The 15,154-nt window shown below is 36.1% G+C and overlaps 1 protein-coding gene across 5 annotated transcripts in view; it reads left to right on the forward strand.

The window, feature by feature from the left end:
* Positions 1-15,154, forward strand: part of LOC138709358 (probable protein phosphatase 2C T23F11.1) — a 38,073-nt gene that overhangs the window by 15,769 nt on the left and 7,150 nt on the right. For all 5 annotated transcript variants that reach the window (XM_069840076.1, XM_069840074.1, XM_069840075.1 and 2 more), the window contains 5 exons: positions 1,870-2,060; positions 2,345-2,442; positions 4,763-4,870; positions 7,675-7,900; positions 11,184-11,275. In XM_069840076.1, the coding sequence (XP_069696177.1) occupies positions 1,874-2,060; positions 2,345-2,442; positions 4,763-4,870; positions 7,675-7,900; positions 11,184-11,275 (711 nt within the window). In that variant the 5' untranslated portion in view covers positions 1,870-1,873. The remainder of the gene's footprint in view (positions 1-1,869; positions 2,061-2,344; positions 2,443-4,762; positions 4,871-7,674; positions 7,901-11,183; positions 11,276-15,154) is intronic.

The following is a 15,154-nucleotide window of genomic DNA, read 5'->3' on the forward strand; positions in this document are numbered from 1 at the left end:
CGTGCTCTGGAGTGAACAAGGCTCTGAAATCAGCTGCAAGGGTCGGTCCGGTTTTTTTTTGCCATTACTGTACATTTTTGTAAAAGATTCTGCCTTTGTGATTACCTCATGGCAAGTAACAGTGCGGGAAAATAAACAGTCATGAGAGAAATGTCTTTTATTCTCATTTGACAAAGAAAAGAAAATGAAAACTTGGAAGTAGAGTTATTCTGCACTGTCTCCTTGTCAGTTCTGGCTATTCTTCTGTGGAATTATTTCTGGGAATGGATCAGTGTTCCACTAGTACTGTTGTTATTACCTTAGACATGTCCCCCCCCCCCCGCAGTATAATTTCATATCACCTGCATTATGTGCCCAAACTGTATTATCTTTGTGTGGACTAAAATATGCCATGCTGAGATAAAATTCAGAAAATACTAGGCTTGATTCCCAGTCCCAGTATAGGTAGTTATTCAGTACTACTCCCATTATATATTATTATCTGTGCTGTTTTCTTCATCTGACAACATGTGAGCCATGTATGCCGGCTTAGTCAGCGAGGTCAGCTCACATCCATCAATGCCACCTTTTTGAGCAGCATATTAATGGGCATTTCTTTTCATATCTGTTATGTCATAGTAGCACGGGTACATAGGTAAGCGAGGAGAGGGGTAAACCTAGTCTTTTTGGATAGCTAAAAAGCTACAGGCACTCAGAAGGTGGACAGCAAGCGGGACAGACTCTTGGAAGCAGGATGGTTATGGAGACGGTAATCCAAAAGGAGTTGGTCAGTTCGAATGTTCTGGATTAGGAACATAAATATGAGATATCGTAACTTGGGATTTGTGCAGTGGTAAAGTATAGATATTAGTACTACAACTTGATAGAAAAGCTCCTCCTCTTGTTCACAGATTCAATATAAAAATTATTGTAATACTGTACAGGGTTATATCTTTCTTGATTGTAGTGGATGCCAGCGATCTAGGCAGATGGATTTTGTTAATGTGAACTCGAGAGCGAGTTACTCACCTCTGCAAGATCGGTTGTTATCTCTGTCGCAGCTGGAATGGGAAGGACATAAGAGTAAACATGCACGCCCAAGTATTCTGTTGGACTCTGGAGAGTCACCTCCAAAAACTAAACAAATATTACACTTATGAGTACTGGGGGACATACTGTAAAATCATTGTGAATGAAAGTCGCTTGCGGCACGCTACAAATTATCCACTCGGACTGTACTGTGATCCATTTGTATGTTTCATAACAATGATACTAGCGGAGGAAAACGTTATCGCCAACTCATTCATGAAGGACAACAAATAGCTCGTCAACTGGCACTGTCAGCAAGGTCATTCCCCAGAATCAGTGGTTCCAACTGTACAAGCCGATAGTAAGATTTTTGTATTGTATTTGTCACAGTTGAATGTACCTTCAGGAAAGCTCTGTGCAGGTCGGCTGTTATTATGTTCTTGTCACTTATATTTATTTTCCTTAATTTATTGTTTATGTTATTATTATTATTATTATTACTATTATTATTATTATGTTATATTTTATTTATACTTTTTGTATTTTCTATTTAATTATATTTTATTATGTACTAATTTATATCCAGCCTTGTTTTATTTCTGCTCATTTCCACAGTACCATATTGGTCAAATCTTTATTCACCTTTAACAGCCGACGTTGTAGATGTGCCCAATATGCTTGTGAGATGATGTAACATTTCACATAACATAAGGAACATTAGAAATTATACTTTTTTTTTTTGCCTTTTACAGCAATGGACCATCGTATGTTATATGTTTGAATTATAATTTGTGATTTTGGAAACAATAATATACGCTATAAGAATCATCAGAGATGCTGATGTATATGCGTTCTGTTCAGGGCCATGGGTCAAACTCTATCAGAGCCAGTAACAGCAAAGGAGTCAGCATGTTGTCAGAACTCGCATTTAAAAGTGGGGTCCAGCTGCATGCAGGGCTGGAGAATCAACATGGAAGACTCCCACACGCACATCCTCTCCCTGCCAGATGATCCAGGCACAGCTTTTTTTGGGGTCTATGATGGTCATGGAGGTATGTAAACAGCAGTATCTTTTTAAGCTTTGCTGTTGTTAAAACTTTACCGCAATATGTAATTACTGGTTTTGTATAGATATTATAAGTAGTAATAAAAGTTTTTCTTGAACATACCCATTTCATGTCTCACAAACGTTTTTTAAGTGATAAACGCCTTTAAGCTTTTCGTGTTATATATGCTATGTGTTTATTCCAAATATGTGTGTGCATGCATGATTCTTCTTTTACTAGATTATGAGTAGTTGCTAATGTTAATTTGTGTTGTACATGTGATGTTCCAGGGGCTAAAATTGCTCAGTATGCTGGAAAGCACCTGCACAAATACATTATCAAACGATCAGAGTACAAGGAAGGGAAAATTGAAGATGCTTTGAGACAGGTATGTCACAATCTGCAATAGCCTGCACTTAAAGTTAGGGAGAGTATATGAGTAGCTTAATATCAAAGGCGGACATCTGACCTTCAGATGATATTTAGATAATGTGGATTATTATACATTTTTTCATGATTTTTTTCAGTTATGGTGAAATATATACAAACTCTAACACTACATTTATAAAAATAAATCGTTTTAAAATACTACAAAGAACATTGTGAAACAAAAAAGTGCCTCTAAATCAAAACTATGGAGACGACAGATGTCCGTCTTTGATATTAAATTACTCATATATTTATATATTTGTGTAAAAATTAATTAATTTTGCCCAATTGTATCACAGCAAGTAATCCTATTTATTATTTTAATGTACCGAAGTACCTACATATGATATTTCCATGCAGATATTCTGCGTCATCAAACGATGAAAGAGTAATGGAACAGAGAAAAATTCTCTCCGGTGCCGGGATTTGAACCCGGGTTTTCAGCTCTACATGCTGATGCTTTATCCACCAAGCCACACCGGATACCACCCCGGCGTTGGACAGAATCGTCTCAGATTAAGCTCCAACTCTTGGGTTCCCTCTAGTGGCCGCCCTCTGCACTATGTCATAGATGTCTATGAACGTAGGACCGAAGTCCACACATGTGCTGAGGTGCACTCATTATGAGTGACTAGTTGGCCGGGATCCGACGAAATAAGCGCCATCTTAAATCACGAAGTGATTTACGCATATCATATATATTATTTTAATGTGCCGAAGTACATATGATATTTCCATGCAGATATTCTGCGTCATCATACGATGAAAGAGTAATGGAACGGAGAAAAATTCTCTAGTCACTCATAACGAGTGCACCTCAGCACATGTGTGGACTTCGGTCCTACGTTCATAGACATCTATGACGTAGTGCAAAGGGCGGCCACTAGAGGGAACCCAAGAGTTGGAGCTTAATCTGAGACGATTCTGTCCGACGCCGGGGTGGTATCCAGTGTGGCTTAGTGGATAAAGCATCAGCACGTAGAGCTGAAAACCCGGGTTCAAATCCTGGCACCAGAGAGAATTTTTCTCTGTTCTATTACTCAAGTAATCCTATTGCTTGATGACAGAAATGATATGTGAAACTATTACAAAAAATGGCTGGAGCAAGGAAGTTTATCTAGGCCAAACAATCTAACTCTTTGTTATGCAAAGGCATTTTTAAGTGCTACATTTGTTTGGATCAGATTTCTGCATATTTAAAGGAGAAGACTAAAATTCTTTCAATCATTCATTATCGTAATATAGTGCTCTCTTAAATTGACTGAACATGTTGGCAATTAAGTCATTGGCTTTCCCAAAACACGCTATGAAATGTTTCATGTGAAACAATTTATCTCCAAAGGATGCAAAAACGAGCAAAATTGTATTAAACCTTTTTTGTTTGAAACATCTCAAAGAATAACCACCTGAAATTAATGACATTACTTACAGTTTACCCTGTACATACACTTCACTACTTACAGTTTTTTAAGTTTTATTTTAATACAAAAGAAATTAGTATCCATTTTCATGGCTATTATTAACGTAAATTTTTCTTTGATCTCGATTATGTAGCAGTTACCATGCTTGTTATTATATTCTGTGTTCGTGAGTTCTAACAAGGCCAAGAAGTATAAGTAATGAATGGGCAGGAAGTATCATTAAGTAAAGCTGGGAATATCCTGTCGTAAATTTGTGGCATATGAAAGATTGTGTTTAACACCTTTCTTCAGGATTCATATGTACAGAAAGTAGCACATTCGACTGTCATTTTTCGTTGATAGGAATGTGTTACTCTGTTTGCATGTTTCGGTTGTACTGTTCTACTTGCTGTTGATACTACAGTGGTGGTGAATTGTTCGGATGTCACAGAAGAGCAGGAGTACCTGAAGAAAATCTCTGTGTTGCCTGGACTATGTGCTTGTCCAACATAAGTTGTAAATTCAGGGTGAAATGGGATTTAGACCCACACCCCCTGGCTTACAAACCCAATGTGCTACCACTGAATCTCCTTGGCAGTTAAAAAAAATTATAGTAAACTTCTCTTTTCGTTGCATCATGGTACGTTGATTATGTGTGGCCGTGGGCGTGAGTTTTTTCTCCATAACAAACGACCCTGACATCACAATTCAAAAGTATACAGAACTGAACTTTGCTGAAAAAGTTGATTTTAATATATAAGCAATAGCATTGTCATTATTTGTAATTATGGGTATTGTGTGACTCTTCAGTGCATTATGTAAATTGTTAATTTAAGCTTTTGTGTCACATTTCCTTACACTTATGAATGTGTATTGCAGGGTTTCCTTGATGTTGATAATGCAATGCTGCAAGAAGAATCTTTGAAAGACGAGTTGGCAGGAACCACTGCAGTGGCGATCGTTTTAAAAGATAACAAGCTTTACTGCGTATGTATATCCAGATGCTGTCACTGTAATTTAATGACCCTTTTGAGATAATGTTTACTACTGTACCGGTAGGCCTATATAGTGATATGGCAGTGCAAAGGAAACGAAAATGCTTGGATGAAGAACTGCCTCCGGTATCTTGACTGGTGAAAGAATCTCATTGGATTTTCTAGATTTAATCCATATCCCTTTTGTGAAAAACTGTCATTCAATTGAGTTTTGGTTGGGTCTTTGGAGTTGAGTGTAGAAGTCACTTTTTTTTATTATTGCTTTTTACAAAACAACAATTACTAGTTGTACAAAATGTAAATCTTTGTTCAAGATTAAGTTTAAGATAATTTATGACTTACGCAGATGTATAATGCTTCAACATAAAAGAATACAGTCGACATATAAATTTGCAAATATTACGTCATTACATTTACTTTTTCAGAAATTGTTCCATCCACTATAGCTAGAGACATGTAAATATGGTTTAACTTCAAGGCAAATTCGTTTTTTAAGTAGGTATAGAATTTTTGTGATACTAATAAAGTGTGGTCATGCAAAGATTTAGATTCAACCATAAAAAAAACAAGTTCGTGAATGAAAGTACATGAAGTTAATTTCAATATATTTCTAATGGATTGTTCATTTTCAGATTCAATTGTTTGTCTTTCTGGAAGACGCAACTGTATTGTCGGGTTTTAAATTTCATCTTCTGTCATTTACAACAGTTTAATAACGAGAGGTTGAATTCTCTAAGTTCATAGTTGATGTTGGTTACCAGACAGCTTCAGGAGAAGTTTTGGAGAATTGTGTAGTTTTGTTTAAGCGAGCAAATGTTCTTGTAGATCTCCTTATGTGTAATTTGTGATTATACTATTATTTTTTTATCAGTTTATGTAATGCAAAATGCGTAAATGATGTTGCAGATCTCCTCATGTGTAATTTATGATTGCACTATTATCTTTTTTATCAGTTTATGTAACGCAAAATAGTCTTAAAAGAATGTGGCAGAACTGATTTTAGTTACATGTGACAAATGTTTTAATTCTGTCATGACACCTTTAACGCCAGGAATATGATTGCACAGCGTCCTAAGATCAAGTAATTTGCTAAGTATTAAGATACTTGTTTAGATCTTCAGCCATCACGTTTCAAAGCTTTATTAGGCTCTTTTGTGCAGTTATCTTCAATCTGTTCACAATTTCCTCCTCCTTAATTGCAGATATGTTCTAGAGAACATCTCTTTGGCCAACAAACCAAACATGTTTTTCAAAACTTTTGTGGGTAGCTATTGCCTTCTAGGAAAGAGGTGAAGTTCACAATGTTGTTACAGTTATTAGTCATGATCTGTACTTGGATTTGTACTGTGGTCAGTAAGTCTTTTAGAAGATGGACACCATTGTTTACTTCAACTAACTACTTCATGAATTTTAGCCAAACAGAGTGTCCCTAAAAATTTCATTCTGTAAGACTTTGGAGACTGTAAGAGTCAAATTACAGTAAAACCCCGACAAGACGCTGTTCAAGGGACCAGGTGTGAACCGCGTATTAACCGGGACCGCATATTAGGCGGGTATACTAATTTTGACTTATATAAATTATCTATTAGCATTTTTCTTTATTGAAATACATGATTCATTGAAGATAATACAGTATTACTCCATTATGTAATTACTGTACTGTACTTAATTCTTTAAAAAAAAAAGTCATTTATAGTTGTTTGCTGTGTGCATGTTTTCCAAGTCCTCATGTTTACTACACTTCAGTTTCTGCGATTACATCCTCCCGACATCGCAGCTGTAGTGATTGAGTCACGATTTTTTATTATTGTTCTTAATGTTGGTGATGGGATTTCTAATGAATCAGAGAGTTGTTTCTGATTAAGAGTACACTGTTCTCATCATACTTTCGTAAGATTTCCAATTTTTTCTACACAAAAAGCGCTTTTTGTTTAACACTTATTGTAATCACATTCACAGACACTTCAATACACTAAAAGACAACAAACTCCCCAGCAAAAAATTCAAGAGTTTTATTACGGCCGAGTGAGGAATGCTGTTTGAGAGAGGATAAGGTACTGTAACTGTATGTAGGCTTTAACCACGCAGGTAAGGAGTCTAATAAGAGATCCTATCAAGAGGGTGGGGTATACTAAGGTATGAAGGTTTAAATGTGCAAGTAAAGGGTCGAATACCAATACTTTTGAGGTTAATGGCACCAGTGAGTTCAATGACCGAGATGTTTCATTGCTGTTACAGTACATTGCTGAAAATCACATCGAAAATATTCCACAAAAACAGCGTATTATGTGGGACTTGAGCGCAGCAAACATGGTATTTTTATATATTAAATGTGCAGGGACTGGACAAAAAAGCGTATTACACGGAATAGCATAATAAGCTATCTTATCGAGGTTTTACTGTAATAGACCTATAACTACTGTATCGATTTTTATCACCTCTTTTTGGAACACAGGAATAGCCTTAACAATCTTAAAAACATTTGGAAAGATTCAACTATTAATACTAGAATTAAAAATATGTGTTAAGGGTTTATTACCTTAGTGAAAGTACTTTCTGTTATGCAAGGCAACAGCAATAGAGTTGAGTTAATTTTCTGTGTTGAGGAATCATTCGTATTTCGCCTCCAGCGTGATGAAGTTTAAAAAAATATATATATTTTTTTTCAGATCTGCTTACATAAAAAGCAAATAGTCCACAGAAAATTCCTTTCTAGTGATAAACCTACACTGTAATGAAGGTGAAATTAATTTATTTGTTGACATTGGAATGTGGGTTTATCTTGTATGTGAACAGGCTAATGTGGGGGATTCTCGCGCTATTGCTAGTGTGGGAGGCAATGTGGACGTGCTGTCATTGGATCATAAACCTGGCAATGACACAGAAATCAAGAGGATCCAAGCTGCAGGAGGTTGGGTCGAGTTCAATCGAGTCAATGGAAATCTTGCTCTGTCCCGCGCTCTTGGAGATTTTGTGTTCAAAAAGAATGAGAAGAAGAAAGCAGAAGAGCAGATTGTTACAGGTAAGCAAGCAATTAGTTGGACATATATAGTCAACTCTGAATATAGTGAACTCGGTTATAGTGAACATTCAGTTATAGTGAACCTAAATCATTGGTCCTGACCCACATACATTAAAAAGTACATTAATATTTCCGTTTATAGTGAACTCTCGCCTTGGTTATAGTGAACCTTGTATCCTGACAAATTCTTATTTGAAGTCAGACCTTCTTGAAAGAATGTGTTGAGAACAATATTCTAAGTTTCTTACTTCTTTAGTCAAAGGACAAAGGATTAGTGATTCCTAGACACTGAGCTGTACTGTAAACCCAGTCAACATGTGACGACCTTGCCTCACTCCACCGTCCAAGGGTTGACATTCTGTTCTCAGGCACTCTACTCTACTGTTATTTCTAATTCTCCACCTTCAAAGGGTTGCCTTTTGTTCTCAGAAATATTTTCATTATGTCAGCATCGAAACAATGGAAAAAGAAATTGCCTTCTTTTATTAAAGGGGACGGACATTATGTCCAGAACATAAATGAAGGTAAGATTTCGATGGCTTTCAAACTCCATCAGCCCTCTTCCAGTTTCCATTAAGTGACCCAGGAAATTCCAAGACTGAGTATGCAGTCACACCATAACAGCATTTGTCATTTCTACCTGATCTATTTTCCAGTAGTGTATAAAAATGTCGAAGCGTAAAGTGTTTTCTTTGGAAGATAAGGTGGATATTATAAGTGACATTGAACATGGTCTTTCGCAAACTGACATGGGTCGACAGCTTAGTTTAAGTAAATCAACTGTAACAGTATACAGTGTAATCCATTCCACAAAAATGAAATATTTTATTTTCTTGTTCACAATTTCATTCATTTCTATCTTTTAAGGTTAGAGGAGAGACACTTCGGATGTAGTGAACGAAATATGCAAGTCTGCAGAGGCTCACTATAACCGGAGTTGACTGTACAAGGTTTCCTGTGCTTGTTTTAATTTCATAAATATTAAATCGTGCAAATCAGTGGTATTCAACCTTTTTTTTTCTCTGCATACCCCTAGAAACACTTTCCCACTCAAACTAGTACCCCCAAAGCTGTTATACTTAATTCAAATTATACAAAACTGTATCTAAACTGAAGTAAACTAAACAATTTATCAATTGTTAAATCACCCAGTTTGTCCATTGCTGTGGAGTGAAGGTTAGCCTTCTTGGCTGTGAAATGAGCAGGCCCGGGTTCAAATCCTGGTTGGGGTTTTTTCTGAGGTTCTTTTTCAACTACTTGAAGCAGAAATGTTGGGTAACTTTCAGTGTTGGACCTCGGAATCATTTCACCTTTATTAGTATCATTCCCATTAATCATCTTAATAGTTTACAGGTTGATCAGGAGAACATGGCGGACATGGTCCCACGATCTACCCATAGGCGGCATCTATCTGCGGGAGCTGCACATATCCAGTGAAGCCGCAGAGGCTTCAGTATAGACTGCGTGCGACCAGGGGTAGTGTAGCTCCCTCGGATAGATAGTGCCTTGGTGAGTCGTGGAATCACTGCAACATGTTCTTCTGGTTGAGGATGCAGCAGATTCAGGCACATGAATTGCGAATAGATGCCATCGATCTGAGGAGCCCGTGGAACATCACAGGCAAGCGGAGGATCAGGTCTCCAGTCAGAACTAGATGCTGTTGTTGAATCAATACAATGACATCATGCAGTGAATCATGCGCCTGAAGAGCGATCCTAATAGACTTCAACAATCATTCTAGCATAAGGAGGTTGCACAATAAGCCTAAGGCTGTGGTGCTTGCCTGCAGGCCCTTCTCCGAAAAAAAAATCACCCAGTTTTAAATTATAAAAAAAGATAATCATGCTATGAAATAAATAATTAAAGGAACAATGTTATAGATACCATAGAAAAGAAAAATTACCTTACATTATTAACTTAAGTAGTTCTGACCTGTTAATGAGATTCCTTAGCTTTATTTTTTCCGTACACCAGTTCCTTGATTCTTGGCCGAATCATTGTGAATGTGAGTGTCAGATTCAAGTGATTTCTGTGTTTCGCTTTGATTGATGTCAGTGCAGAGAAACTCTACTCACACAAATAAGTGGAAATGCCAGAAAGTGTGAGATGGCGTGTCACTAGTTCCATATACTATTTGAGAGCGTAACACCAAAAGTCACAAATTGACAAGTTCTCGAATTTTATTTTCAGTGAACTATCAACGGACATGAGATTTTTTAGGTGTTATTTGATTATTTCCGAAACTCCATCAGCAATACTAACTTCACTTCATCCACTATGTTCAAACAGAGTTGGAAAAACTGCAGTATTCCTTCTATTAACCAATCAATCCAAAATGAAACTTTCATGGAACGTATATGCTTAAAAGAATTTTAGGTACCCCCTAAGAAATCTTCACATACCTTCATTTGAATACCACTAGTGTGAATAGTTATCTTTCAAAGAATTTTCCTGTTTTAATCATTTACTTTGCATTCTTTTTGTAATCACTTCAAATAAAAGTTTACATTTTGGAATGCAGAACTTCCTTCACAAAGTATCATTAAACCTTGAGATTTTTAATATTTTCTACTTAAAATGTAATTACTGTCCAATTCCGAATTCTGCAACCCTGGCCCCTATCATAACTCAGGTAATAGCAAGACAACCATGAAAAGCAGCAGGGATGATAGCTTCTTACAATTATTACTGCAAGAAACACGTATCACGTTGTCTTTTCTTCCATTTGGGCATCAGAATTCCAGCCCTCCTTACATTCGCTTACAGAATCTATGTTACTAATGATTGCTGCCTATTGTGTTCTTTTCTAAGGCTTATTTTTTAGTTTTTCTATGTGTTTGCAAAATCCATTCTTAACATTTTTTTACAAGGAGAAGGAAGTTGGCTGTTTACATTGTTTGTTCAAAAACGTATTTTGTAAGCTTCCCTTTAGACTGCTGTAGTTATCCCCTGCCTCACATAAAAATGTAGAACTCTGCTAGGGCTACAGAATTCGTAATTGTACAGTAAGTTTCCTTTATTTCCTTTTATTTTAAATTAAATATCTGTTGATGTGCCAAGAAATTAATTGGACAGTATTGAAAATCTATTTTGTAGTTTCAGGGATTCAATCAGTGCTGTGGAGACAGCTTACTCAGCAACACAATTTAAATTCAAAACTCAACTGCCATGAAAGCTTTAAGTCTGCTATTAAGTTTTCTTGTCTCAAAAATGTTTGTAACACGCAGTATATTTTCTTGGTAACATTTTTTCTCTTTGGTTTGTATTTCTAAATGAAAAACAGCATACCCAGATGTTGAAGTCCGTGAAGTCACTTCTGACTGGGAGTTCTTGGTCATTGCCTGTGATGGAATCTGGGATGTTATGACAAATGAGGTAAGAGACATGTACTCTCTCTATTCATATTTATCTTGAAAGAAAGGTTATTAATTTTTAGTGCTCAAACTTTTTATATCTTAATATGCTTTTTGGGCATTTAGTTTTCTTGGCTTATAGGTCCACATTACCAAATCATCAAAAAACAACGCAGTTTTCATTCCAGTCCTTTTCAGGACTTTGGGGAGGTCATTGATGTAAACATTCAATGAAGTTGTAGAAAAAACTGATGCCTGTGGTAAACCTCTGTATCACAAGAAGTAACATTATTAAATTTTGTGGCATAAAATCTTTGTGTTACGAATTCCGAAAGCCAATGAAACATATTATTCTTTATGCCTAATTTATGTAACATGTTACGTCTTCAAATAGAGGCATAAGCTGTCTGAAAGTCTATAAAGATAGCCAAAACATCCTCTTATTTGTTGAAAGAATTTTCTGTTTCTTGACTGAGACGAATGACTTGTTCATTAGAAGAATAAAACTTTCTAAATCTAGCTTGGCATGGGGAGATTAGGTTAAACCAGTTAGGTCTGTTTGAAACCATTATTTCCACTATTTTTTACTAGTACACTAGTAAGTTATGTTGGTCTATAACTGGGAATATCTTTAGTGGATTTGTTCTTTCTCAAAACAGGAATAGTCCACACCTGTGGAGTAACAGTCAGCGTGTCTGGCCGCGAAACCAGCTGGCCCGGGTTCGAATCCCGGTCGGGGCAAGTTACCTGGTTGAGGTTTTTTCAGGGGTTTTCCCTCAACCCAATACGAGCAAATGCTGGGTAACTTTCGGTGCTGGACCCCGGACTCATTTCACCGGCATTATCACCTTCATTTCATTCAGACGCTAAATAACCTGAGATGTTGATAAAGCATCGTAAAATAACCCAATAAAATAAAAAATAAATAAAAAACAGGAATAATAACTGTTTTTTTTTGGTTTGTTTTCCAATCAGCTGGTATTATATTCTTCCATATTTAGTTGTAAAATGATAATGTCTCAACCATTCGCCATAGGAACAACATGATAGTAATTTTACCCTCAAAATATTTTGACTGATATTTTTTAAGTCGCTTTCAGTATTTTTTTACTTAAATATTGACAATGCAAGCATGACTTGACACCACTGTGAACATTCTATCGCTTCACATTCTCGAATTACATTGCCTCAGCTGCCATGTGACTCACCAATTTGACATATTAGACAATTTTCAAAGAATGATACCTTAAAAACTAGTCACTAAAAAAATCTAAAAACGATTAAATTTTACACACAATCACATTTTCTGAATGTGGAATAAGTTTTTTTAAAAACAAAAATACGTACAAAAGTTGAGAATTGCACATTTTTGTGATGATTTGATGGAAGACCCTTCTGTATCTAATATTAGAAGCAATAATACTGCATGAACACTCCAATTAGATTCAAAATTCGTGACTTCAAACTAGGCTGAGATCATTGGATTTTTAAGGGCAAAAAAAGTAATCACCATAACTTCTTTTAGGAGGGAAGTGAAGCCAGTGACATCATGTTGTAGATTTACATCAAGTGAAAGAACTCTGTTGATAAAAGGCAAAACTCCATATAATTGTTATTAATACAATTTGAATTATGAATAAGCAATATTCTTAATTGTATACTTTGGATGGAATATAATTTTGTCAATATTACTACTTAATTTACAGGTACCTTAGGTTGATGCATAAGTTTGTAGCGTTTTTTTTCGTCATCACAACACTGCGTTGTTAGGAGATTGTTTTATGCTTGTCATTTGTTATTTGGAATGTTGTGCTTGTAAATATGCCTTGAATTTTGCTGATTTGAAGATAATTTGTGCTATTTGTGGGCTAAAAAAGATGGAGTGTCAAGTGAAAAAAACTAACACTTTCGACAGTCTTTTGTTTGAGTTTAATAGAGGAGCAAAGGCAGCGGAGGTGACTCGAAACATCTATGCTGTGTAGCAAGAAAATAGTTCTGTTGTTTCAACACACAACACCCCATACAAAAGTTAGTGTCCATCCACAGATGATAATGTTACGCATCTGGTGGCATAAAGAAGGCGCCATGTATCACAAATTGCTTTCTAGGAATGTAACCATAACTGCTGACATTTATTACCAACAACTTAGACGCCTTGCTGCCACAGTTGAAGAAAAACTATTGGGAAAACTGCATCAAGTGCTGCTCCAGCATGATAATGTACGCCCACACTAACATGACAAAAGAGCTGTCCAGGAACTTGGTTGGGAGGTGATTTCTAATCCCCCATATTCTCCCATACTTGTGTCCTCCAATTTCCATCTTTTCCATTGTCTATCCAACAGTCTTCAAGGGAACTCCTTTGATAACGAAGATGCTTTACAAACTTGTCTTGACGACTTCTTTAACTACAAACCAGTAAATTTCTTAATAAGTGGAATTGAAAAACTACCCCAGCATTGGCAAAGAGTCATAGATAATGTAGAAGAACATATTATTGTTTAATTTCTGTATTCTATTCATCTCAAAAACTTTTGTCATAACAAAAAAACACTATCAACTTTTGCGTGAACCAAATAAATACAGCAAAATTTGCTAGCTATTTTTCACCCAATATTCCTGCCTTGCAGATATATGTATTGTAGACTGATATTTCTGATGTTATGTGAAGAATCTGAAAATTTGTTGTTGTTTTCTAATGCCAGGCATTTGACAATAAAGTCATTTGACCTCTTGCACTCCAATATTTTTCAAAGATATTGTCATGGTCAACCACTGACGCACAGATTTTGAGGTGTTCTGAATCCATTTCTTGATTTGAGTTGCACAATGGACAGTTAAGGGACTGATATATTCCAATTCAATGCAGATGCTTGGCCAAACAGTCATGGCCTGTTGCCAATTTAAATGCAGCTACAGACGATTTGCGTGGTAAATTGGGAATCAACTGTGGATTATGATGCAGAGTTTTCCACTTTTTCCCTTGAGATTGTGTTATCAAATTTTGTTTGTTGAAGTCTAAGTATGTAGATCTAATAAATCTTTTCACAGAGTAATACGTAGATTTAGTAACAGGTCTGTAAGTAGCAGTGCTGCCCTTCTTTGCTAAAGCATCCGCATTCTCGTTTCCCAGGATTCCACAATGGGATGGTATCCGTTGGAATACAATTCTTTTATTGAGTGTTATTAATGTTGTTGTTATTTTCTAATGCCAGGCGTTTGACAATAAAGTTATTTGACCTCTTGCACTCCAATATTTTTCAAAGATATTATCATGGCCAGCCACTGAAGCACAGATTTTGAGGTGTTCCGAATCCATTTCTTGGTTTGAGTTGCACAATGGGCAGTTAGGGGACTGATATATTCCAATTTTATGCAGGTGTTTGGCCAAACAATCATGGCCTGTTGTCAATCTAAATGCAGCTACAGACGATTTTCGTGGTAAATCGGGAATTAACTGTGGATTTTGATGCAGAGAGTTCCATTTTTTCCCTTGAGATTTTGTTATCAAATTTTGTTTGTTGAAGTCTAAGTATATAGATTTAATAAATCTTTTCACAGAGTAATACGTAGATTTAGTAACAGGTCTGTAAGTAGCAGTGCTGCCCTTCTTTGCTAAAGCATCCGCATTCTCGTTTCCCAGGATTCCACAATGGGATTGTATCCATTGGAATACAATTCTTTTATTGAGTGATATTAATTGAGAGAGCATTTTAGTTATTTCTGCTGTTTGAGATTAAGGTGTGTGTTTAAAGACTATTGATAGAATAGCTGCTTTAGAGTCTGACAATATAACTGCATTTTTAAATTTATTGATGTGGCATACAAGATTCCTGAGACTGTCACTTATTGCAATGATTTCTCCATCAAAACTTGTTGTTCCATACCCAAGAGATCTATA

This window comes from Periplaneta americana, chromosome 11 (assembly GCF_040183065.1).
Source record: "Periplaneta americana isolate PAMFEO1 chromosome 11, P.americana_PAMFEO1_priV1, whole genome shotgun sequence".
Lineage (NCBI taxonomy): Eukaryota > Metazoa > Arthropoda > Insecta > Blattodea > Blattidae > Periplaneta > Periplaneta americana.